At 45.5% G+C, this 20,810-nt stretch overlaps 1 protein-coding gene across 4 annotated transcripts; it reads left to right on the top strand.

Moving 5' to 3' along the window:
• Positions 1–50: 50 nt before the first annotated feature.
• LOC309518745 (hydroxyacylglutathione hydrolase, mitochondrial) lies at positions 51–19,414 on the top strand. Of its 4 annotated transcripts, none has more exons than XM_082199218.1 (9): positions 51–208; positions 7,433–7,614; positions 9,501–9,565; positions 11,035–11,152; positions 13,180–13,288; positions 14,753–14,856; positions 16,352–16,453; positions 17,464–17,543; positions 19,108–19,414. In XM_082199218.1, exons 1-9 carry the CDS (start codon positions 145–147, stop codon positions 19,205–19,207), a joined length of 924 nt encoding a protein of 307 aa, XP_082055344.1. In that variant the 5' UTR covers positions 51–144; the 3' UTR covers positions 19,208–19,414. The 4 variants fall into 4 exon arrangements, with proteins under 4 accessions (XP_082055344.1, XP_082055346.1, XP_082055345.1 ...); XM_082199220.1 differs by lacking the exon at positions 51–208 and adding an exon at positions 4,558–4,699; XM_082199219.1 differs by lacking the exon at positions 51–208 and adding an exon at positions 6,871–6,919.
• Positions 19,415–20,810: the final 1,396 nt, after the last annotated feature.

The raw sequence follows: 20,810 nt of genomic DNA, 5'->3' as shown, positions 1-20,810 counted from the left end.
GTCCGGGGAAGCGATTGGCTGGCTGAGACGGGTCAGGGGCCAAAGGGAAAGGGGCTGGAAGGCATCTGCACCAAACAGATCGCCCGGCCGCTGCTTGTGTAAGGGGGCGCGGAGGGTGCCTGGTTGCAGCCTCCGCCTTGGACCATGGTCTGCGGGGGCGGAGGGAGGATCGGCGCCGCTGCCGTGTTGTTCTTGGGGCTCCGATCGGGTAAGTGGAGCCGCAGCAGAAGGAAGCGTCGCCTCCCCTTAACATTGCAGGGTTTGGAGCGCCGTTATCTTGTTAAAAGTTATTATTGAAAAAGCGCCTTTTTCGGTGAGGATCCTCTTGCAGCTGCTCTTGGACGTGTCCTTTATTGGAGGGGGAATATTCCGCTCTGCGGACACCTAGCTCGCCAAGCCGCTCGTTTTCCTCCTGGTCGCCCGCAGAGCACGAATTGCAAACCGCATGAAATCTCTTGCATGACACTCGGCTTTTAAATGATGAGTTAAAAAATAAGCTAATCTTCACTGTAAGGCAGGAGACCCTGAAACCTCTTCCGACCCCCCCCCCAAACCCAGTCTGGAATATAGACACACTTTCTCAGGACATATTTACGGTGCGCGCATACTGGTATCTATTTATAGCTATTCCTTTTCGCTGGGAATTGTTTTGTGGGTGCGGAGGCTGCAGATCTCTAACTAAGAATCTGGGGGACCTGGATGAAGTAGAACCCCCCTTGGGGAGTGTGTATAGCATACAGCAGGCATCCCCAAACTCAGCCCTCCAGATGTTTTGGGACTACAATTCCTATCATCCCTGGCCACTGGGCCGAGTTTGGGGGTGCCTGGCATACAGTGTAGACACACACACATTCTCTCTCCTTTCTTCCAACTTCTCTTTCATTTTATTATACGTAGCAAAAGTGGTGTCGCTGGTGCAATGACATTTGAGTGTGACTGACCCACAAGTTGCTAAATGTGTTGGCGGTGGGGGGCGGTCAGCAGCTGAAGGCCCCTGAAGCCATATTCCCCTCCAAACTCGCAAGGGCTTAAGTTACCAGCCTCAATAGACACAGGGTGGAGGCGAGTTGTTGAACAGGAATTAGCTCAGCCTTATTTCTCAACTGGGTGGCGCTGTGGGTTAATCCACAGAGCCTAGGACTTGCTGATCAGAAGGTCAGCGGTTTGAATCCCTGCAACGGGGTGAGCTCCCATTCTCAGTCTCTGCTCCTGCCAACCTAGCAGTTCAAAAGCACGTCAGAGTGCAAGTAGATAAATAGGTACCGCTCCAGCGGGAAGGTAAACGGCGTTTCCATGCACTGCTCTGGTTCGCCAGAAGCAGCTTTGTCATGCTGGCCACATGACCCGGAAGCTGTACGCCAGCTCCCTCGGTCAATAAAGCGAGATGAGCGCCGCAACCCCAGACCCAGCCACGACTGGACCTAATGGTCAGGGGTCCCTTTACCTTTACCTTTGTTTCTCAACCAGGTGTCCTCCAGTTGTTTTGGACTACAACTCCCATCAGCCCCATACAGCAAGCACTAGGATACCATGGCTGATGGGAACACAGCCATGCTTGGCTGGGGCTGATGGGAGTTGTAGTGTAAAACACCTGAAGGGCAGCAGATTTGGGTAAAACTGCAACAAGGCATTGCCAAGCCTGAGGGAAAATGAGCTGCAATGAAATTGAATGGGCTTTCCTGTCTTGCCTCCCAAAAAGTCTGAAATCGTGTTTTGACATTAAACAAAACTTAGTCTGGTGTTTCTTGATTGTATGGGCATGCATGACATCTCATGAAGCTGTCATCTGTGAAGTATTAAATGCCATTTCACATTATCTCTCAAATGCTATGATCACATGCCAGCTATCAAATATTCCTGGCCTCTACATACTATTGCATGTTTGCAATTGGACAGTGTCTATTGCATGTTAGCCTCTAAATGTTGTCAAGTACCATACAGGTACTTAATATCTGGATAATACAGGTTTTTTCGTCTTGCGAAGCAAGCCCATTGAAGGATTAGCGGATTAGCACTATTAGTGCTTTTAGCGGCTTTTAGCGGCTTATCTGCTGATCAGATCAGCTGATAAACGGCTTAGTGGCTTAGAAAAAGGGGGGGAGGGAAAAAAACAGCAGGAACTCGCAAGACATTGTCGTCTTGCGAAGCAAGCCCATAGGAAATTCGTTTTGCGAAGCACCTCCAAAACGGAAAACTCTTTCGTCTAGCGAGTTTTCCGTCTTGCGAGGCATTCGTCTTGCGGGGCACCACTGTATTCAAGAGCAAATTTCGTAAAAGAGTATTTTGAAAAGGAAACTAATTTCAGTTCTACTTCTGGAAGATATTAAATATGGAGGAGAAGAGCAAAGTAGGTTTAAGGAGACAAGTGGATGCTTACAAAGTGCTTTGTAGAATAGTGGAGCTATTTCTCAGGGTGGGGGCACATGCCTGTATCCTGAAGGAAGGAATCGTTTATCATCTTACAGTTTGATAAACAAAATCTGCTGTCCATTGTAAGATGGAAAGGTAGCTCTAATATTTTCCTTTTTATTGAATCTGGGAATATGGAACACACCCGTGTGTTCTGTTCTTCTTCTTTGGCAATCAATCCTAGCTGACGTAAGATTGTCTTCCATGACTAAGATTGTCTTAACAGTGTGTCCATAAGTGACCGTAGAGGCCAATTCTGGATCCACATATCCTTTCCACAGTGGGGACTTAGGTTTCCCGATGGGAGTTGATCACAGTGAGGATTTTCCAAACATGCCTTCCTCTTAGCTCCTTTCGTCCTGAGTTTGTGCTTCTTCAAAGTCTTTGATGTCTTTGGTAGAGGCTATTCTCCAATTGTAGTGCTTGCAGGCCAGTGTTTGCAGGTGTGCTCTTTTACTGTAACACAGACCACATAATACATGATACAACAAGGAGTTCATGTGAACTTCCAGTAGCAAAATTGCGCCAGAGAAGAGACAGACTTGGTTAAAATGAGGCAAAGTCTCTGTGTTCAAAAAGTCTTTAAAAATATATTTATTATTTATTAAATAATGTTTTCAAAACCCACTTGATTGTAAAAAGAACCCTTCAAAGTAATTTACAAAAAAAACAAGAAAATTATCAACATGTAAAATTAACAATAACCATTTGAAACTTCCAGAAAGTTAAAATAACAGTAGACTAAATACAAATAAAAACTTGCATCAACTTTCTAAACGTCTGGGTAAGCATGTCTAAACAATAATGTTTTTGGCAGGGGCCAAAAAGAATACAGTGAAGGTGCCAGCTTGATATCTTTAGGCAGGGAGGTCCAAAGTGTAGGTGCTGCCACACTAAAAAATCAAGTTCCCATGAATATTGAGTTCAAATGATGTTCATGTTAGTTTCAGCTTAACATCATCAAGCTGTTTGTGGTAGTTTTCCCTTTGAGAGTGAAAATTATCACAATCCTGTAGTCTGGGATTAGGAAACTAGAAGGGAAGGATCTGGTTTTTTTCCACCAGTCTGAGTACAAGTCGGTGGGGTATTTTGAGGTGGTGATGGCGATAGCTGACAGGGTCAATCCAACTTGAAATGTGGATTGAACTCCCCCAGCCAGTTTGTGGAGTTGTACACAGAAGCAGCCAAAGCTACGAGCTATCTGACTTACATCAGACTTAATCGATGCATTTGATATTCCAGAAGCCATCAATATCCTAACTACTGGCAGGGTATTACAATTAAAACATCTAAAATAAGTTACAGTTAAAAAACATCTAAAGCAGTTAAAAACAATCTTCCAACCGGTGCTCTCAGGGTTGCCAGAAACTTGCATTCTCCAGCTGCTAAGTTCCTGGGTAAATGGGAATGTTTTCAAATCCCTCCTGAAAGTTAGTAATGATGGAGATGGGCACACCTTACTAGGAAGGGCATTCCACAACCAGGGAACCACCGCTGAAAAGGCTCCAGTGACGATGACACCACCAAATCATTATAATTAATAAAGTAGTAGTAGTATAGTATCAGTATTAGATTAGTACCCCACACATCTGACTGGGTTGCCCCCATTCTTTGGATGAGGCTGCTTCCCCTTTAACCCCAGTGTATTCCCAGTCAGTGCATTCCCAGTGCTAAAAGAATGTGCAAGGTGAATAGGGAAATTCTGAGTTGCTATTAAGCTCCCTTCAACTTGCCACTGTAAAAAAAAGGAACCACGGCTTTAAAAATCCTAGCTCATTTCGCACTCCTGGTTATGCACCCTCCCAATGCTTTGTTTTTTAATAATCACTTTCATTTCTTTTTCCATGGCGTCTTTCACTTTCACATTTGCTGGCCAGGCCCCGTGAGTTTCTGCTCTTGTTTGCCAACCGTGTGATTGACCATCTCCCTGAGACTTTCATAAAGGCTTAACCACCCCACTCAGCTTCTCTAGAACAGATAACTAGGAGTGTGGGAGATACCCCAGGGAAATAGCCCCCCCCCCAACCCCTACCCCTTGGTACATCTTTGTGGTAAGCCAGTCTTGCTGACAACACAAACAGTGATAATCAATGCTGGTTGGGTGGAGCTCAGTCTAGCTGAGCCATCTGCACAGCTGGATTGTGAAGATTGTAGGTGTTGAAACAGCCTTCCTAGACTCTAGACAGAGCTTGGCTAGCTCTGTGATGGCTTGAAGACTCAGAGTCCTGCAGGTCACAGGAAGAAAGGAAAGATCGTTCATCATTGCACTGCGCTGCTTGTGTGCTTTAAGGCAAGTTTGTAAATAATCCTTGTTTTATGGGAGCCTGTGGTAGAATTGTCTCCAAATAATATAACTGTGTTATAGGAGCTGTAATTTTAAGGACCTGCACTTGAGCTTGCTCTTTCCACCTTCTTCCTCTTCTTTTCTTCCTCGTGTGTCATATCTTTTCATATTCTCAGTCTGATATCAGGGGTCGTTGTAGTACTGATTTTTCTATGCTGATTTGGGAGCCCTTTTTTTGGCTCAGAAGGGCAGGGTGTAAAAATGCCTTACATAAATAAAATAAATAAACTTCCAGGCAGGGAAAAACCTGCAATCTGGGTCACTGATGACTGAGTCCTGTAGAGATTTGTGTGGACCAGTAACTCTTGCTAACTTAAATGCTGCTTTGAGGACCCCTGAATAGTGAGGTTCGAGGCAGCCCTCTAGAATCAGGGAAATGTATGGCAGAATCAGGGAACAACGTGCATTTATCTGGAGGTCTGTGGCTCAGTAGGTAAGTCGCTTGCTTTGCATGCAGAAGGTCCCAGGTTCAATCCCTGGCGATTCCAGGTAAGGTTTGGAAAGACAGGATTCCTCCCTCCATTGACTGCCAGATGGCAGCAGCCATTCCGCCAGGCTGCAGAGATGAGCATAGCTGTCAACTTTCAGATTTGAAAATAAGGGATCAGCAGCCTCAAAAAAATGGGATCAGCAGCCTCACCTGTCCCGGAGACAGTCTGCAGGATATCTAACAATCCGGGGTAGCAGCAGGAAGCAGTGGGAAACGGTGCTGGAATAAGGGAATTTCCCACAAAAAAAGAGAAGGTTGACAGCTATGAGGTGGGGGAGAGAAAGGAAGCAGGGTGGTTATTGGACTACAACTCCCATCAGCCCTCTTTGGCATTGCTGCCTACTCAGCCTACTGGGAGTCTAGCGACATCCGGAGAAGTCCACAAGTTCCCCCACCCTCGCTTGGAGTGGACCACCCTTCTCTTCTGTCTCGGCCCTGCTTCCTTCCCATCTGCCAAATGGGAATAATGCTGTTGCCCTACCATACAGGGTTATTGTAAGGATATTAATAATGTGCGTGTAGCCTTTTGAAAAGCTTCTCTGTTTGTATCTGTTTAATTTAATTACTTTTTTCCATTGGGCAAGGCAGTTTCTCTCGTGAATTAAAAAAATTACAACCGGAGAAGCAAGTCTCTTTGTGGGGAGACAAACTGGTTCTTCCGCTTACTGAGAGGCACTGCTGTACACTTTTGAAGGGACTTGGAGATGACTCAGCATAGCATGTAACTGGATGACTTTGGGAAATGAGGTCGCTTCATTTATTTATTTCTACTTCAAACTATTGATGCTGCGCCTCTTGGTGGCTGCTCTTATGTAGATTGCATTTTTGTGGAGAAGTGATCGTCCATTAAGTTTGAAGCATTAGTATGACAGAATGTAGGAAATGGCCTTAGCTGACAGGTTCAAGCAGCGGTTCCCAAACTTTTGGAGACCATTGCCCCCTTGGTCCCATTAGTTCACCTCCAGTGCCCCCTACCCTATAAAAAGCATTATTCAAAATAGCCATTTGTACAGCTCATTAAGGAAGAAAACGACACATTAAAATATGAAACAGTAACAATTAACTGCATATTTATTCAAAAAATACATATATGCAAAAATAAATATATGCTCTGACCTAATCTTGTAACTAAAAAAAAGAATATTCAGTAAAGAATATTTACTAATGAAAGTGTAAGGCTGAAGAAAGTTTATAGCATAAATTTAGCCACTTACCACACATGCATAGACCTTCACCTACCACAGAGGTGTGGCAACTAAATTATAACAAAATCAATAGCTGTTACCAATAATTGGCTATCTTGTGACTTGTGAATCTCAGAATCATAAATACAAACAATTGCGACCAAAGGAAATAGCTTTGAAAGCGATAAGAGCAGTAAAACTTCTAATATGAAGCGAGGAAGGTGTTTCACTCTGGGGTCCAGCCTGGTCATTTGTAAGTACCATACTTTTCCGTGAATAAGACTTATTTTTTTTCCTTTCAAAATCATTCAAAAAAGTGTGGGGCGTCTTATACATGAGTAGTGCATAGGGTGGACATTTATTTGGTTGCTGCTGTGGCTGTCAGCGGCTGTTGTATGTGTTATTGGTTGGTGCATCAGTGGGTGTTGTTGATTGGCTGACGATCCGGCAGTTGGGTGGTTGATTTGCAGCTTCTGCTAGCGATGTGTGCGGGTGAGCGATTTTTGGCAATCCCCCCTTTAAACAGCTCAGCAACTCTGGGCAATCCTCCGCAAAAAAGCTCAACAACTCTTTTGCCAATCTCCCCCTGTTTTCTTAAATTTGAGACCCCCAAAATAGGGGTAGTATTATACATGGAAGCATCCTATAGACAGAAAAGTACGGTAAGTGATCAAGGTGCTTGGAGGGACCCCCTGCTGCCTCCTTTTCTCTTAGCACCACCCTAGGTAATCCCACCCCCAAGACCAGATGGACCAATGGCCAGACTTGGTGCAAAGCAGCTTCTTAAGGCCCTTCCTGCCTCTCTGTTGACGGTTTAACTGTCACCCTCCCCAAAATTCTCTCCCCCACTAGCTAAACTGCTCCTTCATTGGTGCATCAGAATATTTGACCAGTCTCCACCCAGAGCATCATGGGCTCCACCCCCCCCCCCAACACACACATTAGCCTTCACTGCTGGACCCACTGCCTCTCCTAAAATGTGTCCTTCTTCTTAATCTCCTGAAGGTTTGCCGCAATTTCGCACCAGCTTCCTCCACACCGAGTTTGAAAGCAGAGCGTCCAAGGTCATCTCACAAGCCAGCATGAAGGTGGAGCTGCTCCCAGCCCTCACAGACAATTACATGTACCTGCTCATCGACGAGGACACCAAGGAGGCTGCGATAGTTGACCCTGTGCAGCCCCAGAAGGTACCTCTGCTCTTTCTGGGTTTAGAAGCTTTGGAGAACACAGTTTAGTCGATCAGATCCACACTTGCGGAGTTGGTCAGTGTACACAGTGCCGAGCTAAATGGATCCAATCCTCTTAACTCTGTATGAAGCAGCTACTTACGTTCCTAAAGGGCAGGGCCGTAGCTCATTGCTTAAGAGCACCTGCTTTGTATGCAGAGGGTCCTTGTTATCTCCAGGGAAGGTTAGGAATGTCCCCTGCCGGAAACCCTGGAAAGCTGCTGCTAGTCAGTGTGGGGGTCTAGGTGGGGCTCCCCTCGTGCTTGATCTGGAAGCTGCAGTTAGTGCAGACTGCTGCAGCATGATTGCTGGCAGGTGTGAGGCCTTGTCAGCGTATAACACCTGTGCTCAGAGATCTGCACTGGTTGCCGTTTTGTTACCGAGACAAATTCAAGGTTTTTCTATTAGGCTATAAATTCCTTAATAACTTGGGACCAGTTTACCTATGAGATCACTTTATCCAATATGTGCCCACTTGACCACTTCAGATGGCAGAATTGGCACTCTTGCAAGGACCGCATAATAACTGTTTCACATTTGTAAGAACTCAGTTGTTTAGTGTGGCAGCACCTATACTTTGGAACTTCCTGCCTATTGGTAACAAGCAGGCTCCTTCACTGTATTCTTTTTAGCAGCTGCTGAAAACATTGTTTAAACAAGCCTACCCAGATGTTTAGAAAGTTGGTGTGAGTTTTCATTTGTTTCAGTCTATTGGTTTTTTTGGTATGTTTTCAATTATTGCTATAAATTTTTAGTAATAATTTTATTGTTTTGTCTTTTTTTGTAAATGGCTTTGAGAGGGTTTTTTCTACCATCAAGTTTAAAATATCACATGCATTAACTACAGACTCAAAAGAAGGAAATGTATTTGCTTCTCTCCTACCCGTATAAGGAAAGTGCTGGTGTTCCTAGTATTTCCTTTTACAGGGACTCCTTATGTCCAAATAGGCATCTAAATGAGATTGACCATAATAAGCCATGGTTTTGAAGATAGGCCACATTTGCACCATCCATTTAAAGCACCACGATACCACTTTCAACAGTCATTTGAAAGAATTGTGGGACTTGTCATTTGCTAAGGGTTCTGATAGGATTCTCCTCTCACCCTCCCACAGCTGCAATTCCCATATTTCCCTGGGAAGTTGATCATTTAACCATTCTGTGAATTGTTTGCTCTTCGAAGAGATTTCCTAGCAATTCTTGGCACCCTTCATAAACTACATCTCCCAGGATTATTTGGGGAAATACATGACTGTAAACAGTGCTTTTAATGGATGGCATGAATGTAGCCGTAGAAAGTGTTGTGAAATCAATAGTGGCAAGAAAAACTGATGAGCTATGCGGAACTGGCAAAATTGACATATAAATTGCGTGACAAGGAAAATTGCGACTTCAAGGATGAATGGGAACTTTTTACAAATTATCTAAAAAGACAACAAAATGATTTGGACTCCTTGGCAGGTTTTGAACATCCATAAATTTATTAGTAGAACATATGACAGATAAGGCAAGGATATGTACAATTTTATAACATGCAGAGAACAGTATGTGCAAAGAAATCAGAGAGGGGAGCTGAGGGAAGTTCTTGGTGAGGGGGGGGATAATGTAATTGGTTATTTGGACTGACGATTTGGTAAGTTGAAAGTGTTTAATATTTTATTTTTTTAAGTGTTGTGAAATCTTCAGGCCATTCAGCAAGGGATGGGTATGGGGGCATTTGTCCTTCCAGCCTTGCAGTACATGTCTCTTAAGGACTCACAGAATCCACTTAAACCACAAAGCTGGTTGTGACTCAAATAGATTTTGTGAAAAGGTAAATATCCTTCCTTTTCCTCCTGTGTCTGTAGGTTGTGGATGCAGTCAGAAAGCATGGAGTGAAACTGACCACTGTCCTTACTACGCATCACCACTGGTAACCCTTTTGTGTTATAAGATTTAAATAAAGGAAAGGTCTTGTGCTTCGGTGATGTATATGCTGTTCAGCTTCATGCTGTAGGAGGCTGCCATGGTATACGTTAGTGGTTCCGAAACCTTTTTGGGCCATGGCCCCATAAACACATCCCCAGTGTTCCCTACCCTATAAAAAGCATTATTCAGAATAGTGGTTTGTACTGCATACTAAAGAAGATGGTAACACAATGAAATTCAAAATAGTATCCATTAATTGCACATTCATTCAGAATCTAGTTAGAACTATTTAGTTTAATTAATTCAACAAAACCCTGCGACCCAATTGCCTCTCAACACGCAACATTTCAACCAGCTTCAGTTTTGTTTGGAAATCAAATTTAAGGTCTATGAGGGGGCATCATTTAATTTTAACACCACATTGGCCTTAGTAATTGTATTTTGAAGTCAAGAAGGACTTCCTCCTCTCAATCGAATTGCCTTGATGCATCTCCCTTTATCTCTTCCCCTGAGCCTCCTTTCTTTGTGTTCCTCACAACTTTCTCTAGTGTGAAACAGGATGAGCTCCTTGCTGTAAAGCCACTGTCGTGCTTGCTATCCAGGCCAGGCCAAGGCATTTTGCTGCCTGAGGTGAAACGGCAACACCCAACAACCTGCTTCCAAATTAAGGTGTAGAATACCCAAGTCTGACCAATGCCACATTTATAACATACATTTAAAGCACTTATGATGCCACTTTGAACAGCCATGGCTTCCCCCAAAGAATTCTGGGAGTGGTAGTTTGCTCTGGGAAATTGTTAAGCCACTCTGGAAATGGTAGCCTGGTGAGGGGAATAGGGGCCCCCTAACAACTCTCAGCACCCTTAAAAATTCATTGGGCGAAGCCATGGCTTTTTAAAGTGGTGTCATAGTCCTTTAAATGTACAGAGTGATTTTTTTATTTTGTCCAGAAAATTCCACAAGCACCTTTACCTGGGAATAAAAAATACAGTGACTGTTGTCTAAGTAAGTTCTACTAATAATAGCCCCATTGCAATTAATGGACCTATATTAGTTATGTTGATTAATTTCAACCTAATGATAAATTAAAAAGTAAGAATTTGCTGTCCTTTCATGATACCTCAAATTGGCTGCCACACTCAGCCCAGTGATAGAGCCAGCCCCTACACACATTACAGTGTTTGTGTCCTGTGCGCCAGTGTGGTACCCACACCTATTTTTGCCACACCTACATGCAGCCCCCCAGAGGGTTGTCCATGGGTGGATGCAGGCCCTTGGACCATTGCCCCACCCCCATAGCCACCCCTGGACTACAGGGTGAGGCCATTAGTTCCTTTTTTAAAAAGAAAAAAGAAAAGGACCAATGGCTTAACTTTAAAGAAAAGCAGGATTCAGGCTGTTTGCTTGATGCACATTGTAAGAGACTGCCTCTTGTGTGTTTTGCTCCAAAGTCTGACCATTTTGACCTTCTAGGGACCACGCTGGTGGCAATGAGAAACTTGTAAAGATGGAGCCGGGGTTACAAGTGTACGGGGGAGATAGCAGGGTTGGAGCCTTGACCCAGAAAGTCTCTCATCTTATGTCATTTCAGGTAAAAAGAAAGAAACGGGGGAAATATGTTTGCCCAAAACATCCTCTGAAATCATGTGTTCCGTTTGAGCACTGAGGCGCACGAAGGCCCTGGAGCATGGCAATTGCGTTCTTGTCGCCGTTTCCTCCCCACACAAATGTCCTTTGCACGTGGCAGCTCTCTGCTTGTGGAAGCTGGACTTCCTGACCTGAAATTCCTGTTTTTTGTTTGGTTTGTCTATTTTGCTTAAGCACAGGAACACATAATGCACAGTTGCAGTGCTGGCTCAGAATGGCCCTTTTCGCCTGCCACAAGCATGGAGCTATCACGAGGAAGGAGAGGTTTGGGGGGGGGAAGCTTCCTCCTTAAGCAGGGTGACTCCCCGGCCATTTGGCCTGTTTGAAGACGGGGGGCAAACACCCTGTGGCACCAGGTGCCTCCCATGGGAGTTGTGTGATGCACCAGAAGTGCCACAGAGTTTCCACCCCTCTGTTTTTGGCCCTGTTTTGCCCATAAAACAAGCAGATGTGCACAGTGCAAATGAGAAGACACACAGTCTGTTGCCATATCAGCCTCTTGACAAAGACTTCATGTGAACAAAGGCCTTCTCTAAGCGCTAATGTCACAGCAACCATGCACAGCACAGCCTCCCAGCAGCTTTTGCCCAGGAGGTGTTCTCAAGCAGTGGTTGACCGTTTAGGGCATCTGGGAGAAGCAACAAGGAGGTCCTGTCCTCCTTAAGAAGCTGCCATGTCAACTAGCCCAGAGGTGGCCTTCATCACAGGGGTGGCTAACCCATGGTCTTCCAGAGGTTGCTGGACTCTTCATCGTCCCTGACCATTGGCCATGCTAGCTGGGGCTGGTTAGAGCTGGAGTCCAACAACAATATCTAGAGGGACACAGGTTAGCCTCCCATGCTTTACAGGGTAGATAGAGCGATAACTTGAACTAGATCTACTTTTGCAATGATGTAGGTCAGGGATGGGAAATCTGCTTCCCTCTAATCCTTGCTGGACTCCAACGCTCATCACTCACCACTTTCAGCCATGTGGGCTGCTGGTAGTTGGGGTCCAATGTCATGTTCCCCAGCCCAGATGCAGGCTTTGTTGAGTATCACAGACCTCTCCAGCGGGGGAAATGGACGCATCTTGCTGGCTCCAAATACTGGTTACTTGCGCAAGTGTTTTTGGTAGCTGGGGGCTTAGGGTTGTATCTGATGCTAGCCCTGCTCTGAGTAGACCCATTGAAGTTAATGAACATGGGCTAACATAGCTCCCTTAATCTCATTGGGTCTAGTCTGAGTAAAGCTCAGCTAAAGACAATCCTGAAGGTCAAACTAGATGTGATGTTAACCAGCTGATTGATCCTTGCCTACTTGCTTTCTTTTTTAAATTTACTAAGTAGCTGTGGAAGGAGGTGGATCGAAACTGCAGTGGAGGTCCAAGGGCAAGACCCTCCTCCACTGTACTGTGATTTACGGGGGTGGGGGGGACATAAGGGGTGCAGCTGCTAAATACTAAAGAAAAAGCAAACCTTTGCAGAGGACCACTTGTGTGATTAACATCACATCTAATGCAGCCTTTAATGGGTGATTTCATAGCCCTCCCACACAGGCGTTCATTGCCCCCTGTGGACAAAGCAAGCCTGATTTCCCCAGTCGCTGTTCATGGTGAGTTGCTGAAAATGTCAGACCCTTTCTCCTGCTGGAATGACCAAGGCCGCACAGCTGTCATGGGTGCTTCTTACAGCTGAGAATTAGTCAAGCTTCCAATCTTGCCTGACAAAGAGTTCTGTGCAACCAAGAAGTGGGCGCAAGTCATGACTACTCAAAACACACAATACTAGACCATAGTCATTGGCTTGCATCAGTTTTTAGGGTTCCTTCCCTCCTCATCCCCACCCCTCTGCTTCTCTTCACCCCTGTGGGTGTTACCAGTCTGAGATTCGCCATGTTGGTGCGGAGCGGTCGTGCCCTTGATGGGCAATTGTGGTTTATCTGCCCCTTTGCTTTCCCCCTCAATGACTTGAGCTTTTCCACCTTTTTTTAGGTTGGATCTCTTAACGTGAAATGCCTCTCGACTCCCTGCCACACTTCTGGACACATTTGCTATTTTGTGACCAAGCCAAACAGCTCCGAGCCGCCTGCTGTGTTCACAGGTGAGGGTTTGGGGGCACTTCTTTTGCCTTGACCTCAGGAGCTTGAGCAACATGGGGGGGTTGCAACCTAACTCACCCCCCAAAGAGAGTGCAGGGATTGCCTTTGTGAAAATATTATTAAAATGATAATGTAGAATTGGAAAATATTCAGATAAGTGCAGTCAAAATGATCACGAGGGACGGTTGCAGCATTTGGGGCTTTAAAAAATTCATGTCCCTCCTCACTCACCTTTTGTATGGCATAGAAGAAATGGATAGAGAAAAGCTTTTCCCCTTCTGTCATAACACTTGAATTTGTGGACTTGTGATGAAGCTGAATGTTGGAAGATTCAGGACAAATGAAAGAAAAATCCTTCACACAGCACAGAGTTAAGCTGTGGAGCTTGCTCCCACCGGAGGCAGCAGTAGCAGCCAACTTGGATGGCTTGGAAAGAGGATTGGGCAAAGTCATGAAGGATGGAGCTATTAATGGTTCCTTGCCACAATGGCTGTGCTCTGCCTCCATGCCTGCAGGCAGTATGTCCCTGAATACCAGCTGCTGTGAATTGCAGGTGGACATTGATCCTGCTTGCAGGTTTCCCACAGGTATCTGGCTGGCCACTGTGTGAGAACAAGATGCTAGAGTCGATGGGCCGCTGTTCTGATCGAGTTGACTCTTCCCATTTTCTTACGTGAAGATGTTCCCTCTGCCCTCCTGATGTCTTAATCTGGCTTCACCCAATGCGTTTGTCTGGTTGGGTGTTGGCCACCCCACAGCCTTCATCTGGGTGTAACCAAACACGTTCAGCTGGTTAGGTGTTGGTCAAAGCATGTGATCTGCCACTTTGCTTCTTGAATCCAAGAACTGCCTTCTGCATCTTGACACATTTTCTCACTTCATAGCCCTTTTTCCAGTTTGCAAGTGTCACCCTGAACAGATCTGTCCGTCCTCCCGACCTTCTAAATGTGGGTGCTCTACAGTGAGTGCTCCGTCACTTTGCTACCCCCACCCCACCTTTAAGATCCCATTCTCCAGGAAGATTGGTCTTATGGGTCCTCATATTTTGGGGCACATTTGGAAATCTAATTAACTTACAGGAGCACCGTAAAAAAAATCCATTTTATTTTAATCCAGTAATATGCCATGAAAACTTAGGAGGAAATGGAACAGGGAGGAGATGAACACTTGCAGGATGGAAGAATGGAGAGCAACCTCAGGAAGCAATGGAGGACCACATTCAATAGCATTTAGAGACCGCACACAGTTCTGGGTCTGCTGGTCACTCAGCTGTGGCTCAAGTCATTATGCTGATTCTTTGTCACTCACTGCAAGCTTCTAGTGCCTACTGTTGAAGTTTCTCACCTCTGCCTCAGCAGAATCTCCTTCCTGGTTTACCCTTTTCCACCATGGTGCTCCCAATTCCTGGTTCTTTAGTGAGATCGTTAAAGTGTGTTCATTCTCCTCTCTCTCTTTCCCTTCTCTAGGTGACACACTGTTTGTTGCAGGCTGTGGGAAATTCTTTGAAGGAACGCCCGAGGAAATGTACAGAGCCCTTATTGAGATCTTGGGGCGACTCCCTCCAGAAACGGTACCACGCAAAGGCTCCCTGTTTGGGTCGGGTGTGTTTGTTCCCTACTAAAGACAATTAACTTTGGTAACTGTGTTCGCTCTTGGAGGACTCTTGTCAACCAGGCCAATCTACAGCTCCCAAAACATTTTGTGGGAAGCAACAACAGATAAGCCAGGGGTGGCTAAGCCCCCATTTGGTGGTTTGACCTACCCGGCAACAAGCACATTTTCCCATTCCCCTCCCAAAAATATCCCACAGATTCTGGTGGTGTTGGCAAAAAGAAGGCACAGAGCTGAGGTTGGGAGCCCAGCCCCCTGATGGGGAATACAGATGATGCCCCTTCCCTCCCTGGTCATCAGATTGATGATTTGATTCACAGGGGCAGAGGTGATATCCCGTTTCTCAGCTGATCTGTGCAGGTCAGCTGGTGTGTGTGAGAGAGAGATTGTGCAAGAGAGTGTGTGAGGTGATCACACCCACCACTGTCATGTGCCACCCCACCCCAAGGGTTAGCCAAGCATGAATGCAGCCCTGAGGCCAAAAGAAGGGTTAGTTATATCCAAATGAAACAGATATAAAAAAACAGAGCATCCAGTAGCCCCACCCAGCTTTTGCATTGTCCAACCAGGAAGCAAAATAACCTTTTCCCGGGGAACAGTTAAAAGACAGACCTGGCCCTCATGTTAGGCAAAGCAATGGAGAAGTATGAATTGCCTCCCCATTGGGGCACTGGGCTGGCCGGAGAGGTTTTAATCCCGCTGCTCACCTCAGAGCCATCAGGTATATATTGTTGTGAGATGGGGGGGGAGTGGGCTGCATGCCAAGACCCCTCTAATTCCTGGAATAGCCAGGCTAACTTCCTGATAGCCTAGGTAATAGACCATTAAGGGAACAAAGGAAGTGGCTGGGCGCCAGAGGAAAAAGGGCTGGGCGCCCCTCCATCAACTGGCTGGCAAAGGGACAGAGTTGAGAGTAAAGTTATGTGAGCATCAAGCAAAGCAGCAAGGTGCCTGACCAGGATCATCTTCTTCCTTCAGCATGACAGTCTGCTGAAAACCTCAGAATTAGGCACAAAAAGCGGTTGTCTTGCAACTTAGGGGTGTGGGAAGCTGCCTTACACTGAGACAGAACCAGTGGTCCATACAGCTCAGTACTGTTGACACTGACTGGCAGTAGCCCTCTAGGATTTCAGGCAGGGGACATTCCCAACCCTACCTGGAGATGTCGGGGTTTGAGCCTGAGACCTTCTGCATGCAAAGATCTACCCCTGAGCTATGTTCCTTTCCCTAAAAATACAGAAAAGTTCCAGCCCCCATGACTCTGATCTGAACAAATGGCTGGTTTAAATAGGAAGCTGCATTCTTCTGAGTCCTTCTACTTTCCCAGTCCTATTGAGGATTGAACGAGGGACCTTCTGCCTGCAGAGCAGATGCTCTACCACTGAGCTACTGCCCTTCCTCAAGGCCTTCAGTGACTTTTAACTGCCTTCCTCCTCTTCTTCCTTCCTTTCCAGAAAGTCTACTGTGGTCACGAATACACCATCAACAACTTAAAGTTTGCCCGGCATGTTGAGCCCAACAACAGCACGATCCAGCGAAAACTCTCCTGGGCAAAGGCAAGATGGGCTTCTCATTCCTGGAGAGGAGCGCAGTCAGTGGGCAGCCTCTGTTCCGTTCCGCACCCCATGCCATTGGGACAGGCAGTGCCAGTTTGATTCCTTTACTCCGGCAGTGCTAGTCCAGGCCTGTAGCCAAAATGGGCAGGGGTGGGTTTTGTGGGGGTTGGGAGGGTGAGGGCTAATGACTCATTATAGGTGGGTGGGCGTGGCAGGTAACTGAACACTGAGCAAACAATGCAAGTTCTAATGTCAACAGAGCCTTCGTCAAACGGAATACTGTTTTTTCCAAAAGTGACGGCCACCTGAGTGCCTTTGCTGTCATTGGCTAGATCTCTGGAAGGCGGGAGCTGTTTTTCCGTTCCTTTCACCTCCCTTAGAAAAAGGGTCAGGGGTTTAATGCTGTTTTTCACCAGCAGCCTTGTACCCAGCCTCACTTGGGAATCCCAAGAAACCAAAAGATCATTTTGATGAAATCACTATGTTAAAGACAACACTTTTGAAAAATGCATTTCACCATCTTGATTCAAAATAGCGTCCAGTTGTATCCAAATTAGACAAAAACCTGCACATTGATCTCAGGAATCATAATCAAAAACTTAGGTAAAAACTAGTTTTAAAAGGTTCGAGTCTGTCATCTTGGTTCAAAATGACATTCAGTTGTATCCAAACTTGGAGGAATATTGGAAGGTGGTGGATGCTCCTTCACTGGAGGTTTTTAAAAAGAGCTTAGTTAGCCATCTGTCAAGGATTCTTTAGCTATGATTCTATGAACACCTGCTCTTTGATCTCAGGCACCATCATGCAACATTTGGTTGGATACCTTAAATATCCAAATGCATCTTGAACAGACAGAGGAGTTTCCAAAATTTCTAGTAGATGAAAACTGAGCATTCAGGATCAGGGGGTGTAGGCATATCCCAAAGCACTTTTGGAAGTCTCCTTGCAGTGGGGTTGGACTTGATAAACCTTTGGATCCCTTCCAACTCTACAATTTATGATTCCCCTAGGCAAAATATGATGGTGGGGAGCCGACCATCCCGTCGACCATTGGCGAAGAATTCACCTACAACCCGTTCATGAGAGTCAGGTAATTTATGTTTGAGGATGACGCTTTGGGAAGGAGAAGGTGTGGGGAAGGGTGTCCTGCATTCTGAGGAACTGCAGCTGTGGGTCCATGGCTTGAGTGGAATTGGTTTTCATGTCACATAGAGGAGGGAGAAAGGTTGTTTTCTGCTGCTCCAGAGAAGCGGACACGGAGCAATGGATCCAAACTACAAGAAAGAAGATTCCACCTAAACATTAGGAAGAACTTCCTGACAGTAAGAGCTGTTCGACAGTGGAATTTGCTGCCAAGGAGTGTGGTGGAGTCTCCTACTTTGGAGGTCTTTAAGCAGAAGCTTGACAACCATATGTCAGGAGTGCTCTGATGGTGTTTCCTGCTTGGCAGGGGGTTGGACTCGATGACCTTTGTGGTCTCTTCCAACTCTATGATTCTATGATTCTATTCTATTCTATGATTCTATGGTTTTGTGAGATGGGAGTGGTCAGTCTCTTTGAAAGTGAGAATCTTAATTTGCTGATGGGAGTGGTCAGTCTCTTTGAAAGTGAGAATCTTAATTTGCTGATGTCCTGCATCCAAGTACTATATTTGTCTATTTTTGAAAATTATACATTATTTTTAAGCAGGCACAGCTCTGGGATGGGGGGGGGTTGAAGCCCAGCGCTTTGATGAGTATGCAAAACAGCCCCATCCCAGTCATTACTTTGATCATTTGAGGAGCACAGAAGGGCAAGAAGCTCCTCCAGCTGTTGCAGAGGGTCTGTGTGTGTGCATGTGGCCCTTGGGTGATTAGCCAAGGGTCAATGCGGCCCCCAGACCAAAAGAAAAGCTTGCCATACATACATGTGTTGAGTTGCTTCTTATGAGCCAGCTAAACAGGCAGTTTTTCACAACCTGGTGGTATTTGCGTCCATAAAGTCAGAGTAAGTGTCCTGGACCCTCCATTTTCCTTCATTGTACTTGTTGTCTGGTTGTGGCTTTCAACAGTCTTGTGCATATGCAACACTGGGTGTCTCCATAATCACATGCAACAGTCTCTAGGTACTATTAGTTTTCCAAAACTGTATGGATATTCGGAGTAGAACCATTGAAATTAATGGACATGGCTAACTTAGGTCCATTTCTTTCAGTGGAAGAACTTTCTAAGTACAACTTGGCTGGGTAATACCCATTGTATTTTTTACTCCCAGGTAGAGGTGCTTGTGGAATTCTCTGAACAAAATAACTTGGACCATATTCACACCATACATTTAAAGGGCCACTTCAAACAATCATGGCTTCCCCCAAAGAATCCTGGGAGCAGCTGTTTGTTGAGCAGCATGGCTTGTCTGTCAGCCAGCACTCCTCTCCTCCAACTGAGCTGTGATTGGATTGGAAAGTTGTTAGGAAACTCCTCACAGAGCTGCAGTTCCCAGCACCCTGAACAAACTACCATTCCCAGGATTCCTTAGAGGAAGCCATGACAGCTTAAAGCGGATCACAGTTCTTTAAATGAATGGAGCAGATGGTGCCGTAGTTATTCCATTTTCAACAAACCAAATAGCCTGTAATCTCCTGTCACCTACATGCGCCATTTTCCTTCTTTTGGCAGGGAGCCAACAGTGCAGCAACATGCCAGGGAAGGAGACCCCATCCGGACAATGGGTGCCATCCGGAAAGAGAAGGACAACTTCAAAGTGCCAAAAGAGTGAAATCCCAGCCGCTTTCCTGCCCCCCTTTTTTTCCTTTTCCAAAGTTGATTTAGTTAAGGAAGATGAAGTTTCTCATTGCTCTGTTATGTTAAAAATAATTCATGTCTAAGGATCTTTTTTTTTTTTTGTCTTAAAAGGAGGTGTAAACAAAGCACTTTGCTCTTATAGGAAATGTCCTATAAGCTATTTAAAAGATGTTTAATTTTTCTTGTATTCCTGGATTTGAACCACTGTGTAACAGTAAGTTTGTTTGTTTGTTTGTTTGTTTGTTTGTTTGTTTGTTTGTTTGTTTTGAGGAGTGCATGGAACTTGGGAGAGGAGTGACCTGGTTGTTTCATAGGTTGTCAGGACAAAATTCAGATCAACTTTTTGCCCTCACTTGTTTTGACTTCTGGGGAAATGTTTGCACCCTCTGCCTCAGATTGAAAAGTGGATCTGTTCTAATTGGTGTTTTTTTTAAATTTTCTCCATGCATCAGTTGCTTTGAAAACCCATTTTGTGAAAAATCCAGCTGGCTTTGTGAGGCTTGGAGCGAACCTTCTTGATTTCCCTCACATTCACAGCATCCATTTAAAGTTCCCTTATCCTTCATGACTTCCCTCAAAGAATTCTAGGAACTGTAGTTGGTTAAGGGGCTGCCCAGGGTTATTAGGAGACCCCTCACAGCATCCTTAACTAACAATAGTTCCCAAGATTATTTGGGGGAAGCCATGGCTGTTAAAGTGAAGAAGGTATGGTTTAAAAATGTGGTGTGGATCCCCACATAGGCAGCGTAACAGTATCCATTTCCCTTCCCCCATCATCCTGAGTCGTTGGCCCTGCTTGGAGTCCAGTAACATCTGGAGGGCCACTGGTTTCCCAACCAAGGCCATGTCAGCATGGGAACAGCTTAGGGCACAACCAAAAATCTGGGCGGGGGAGAGGAATGTAGTGTTGGCCGTAGTTTTGTGGACTCTTCCACCTTGTAATACCGCAGTTCTGCCACTTGGAGCCGAGGAGAGGGAGAAGGGATGCTTGAATGAGCACACTTGAGTGTCCAGGGAGAAACTCCTGTGCAGACATGCCTCTAGCTTGCCAGCTGAGAGTACAGCAAGATTGTGCCTCTGCTTTTGAAACAGCCATGGTACGTGCATGTTGTCCACGCTGAAGATTAGCTGTGTGCTGAGCCACCAGTGCAGACAGCGCAGCAGCAAAACATCAGCATAGAGCACGGCGGAAAATTGCCATTGGGGCAAATAACTAATCTGAACACATCTTTTTTGGCTGCATTGTTCTTTTGGATCCGGCATCCCTATCCAACTCTAATGAAAAGCAGGATCAACAGATCAAGAGAAGGTCTGACCACCCCACTCTCCCCCATCTCTCTTTTCTAAAAGCAAGCTGTGTTTTTTGACAGTGGTATCGTTTTCTTTTGAGTGTGTCTACCCTGCACTTTAAACTTTAAACAAAACAAAATCCCCAGACCTTATTAATGGGTGTGTCTCCCAGCCAAGGAACTGTGGGAACTGGAAGTTAGTTTGAGGAAGCAGGGGACACTTCTACACAGTGTACCCAGAGTTCATTGCAGGAGGAACCAGTGACAGTTAAAATGCCTTTGACAGCA

Source organism: Podarcis vaucheri (genome assembly GCF_965113315.1).
Source record: "Podarcis vaucheri genome assembly, chromosome: 14".
Taxonomy (NCBI): domain Eukaryota; kingdom Metazoa; phylum Chordata; class Lepidosauria; order Squamata; family Lacertidae; genus Podarcis; species Podarcis vaucheri.
Note: the sequence above shows the minus strand (reverse complement) of the source record. Positions and strands in the feature narration are given on the sequence as shown.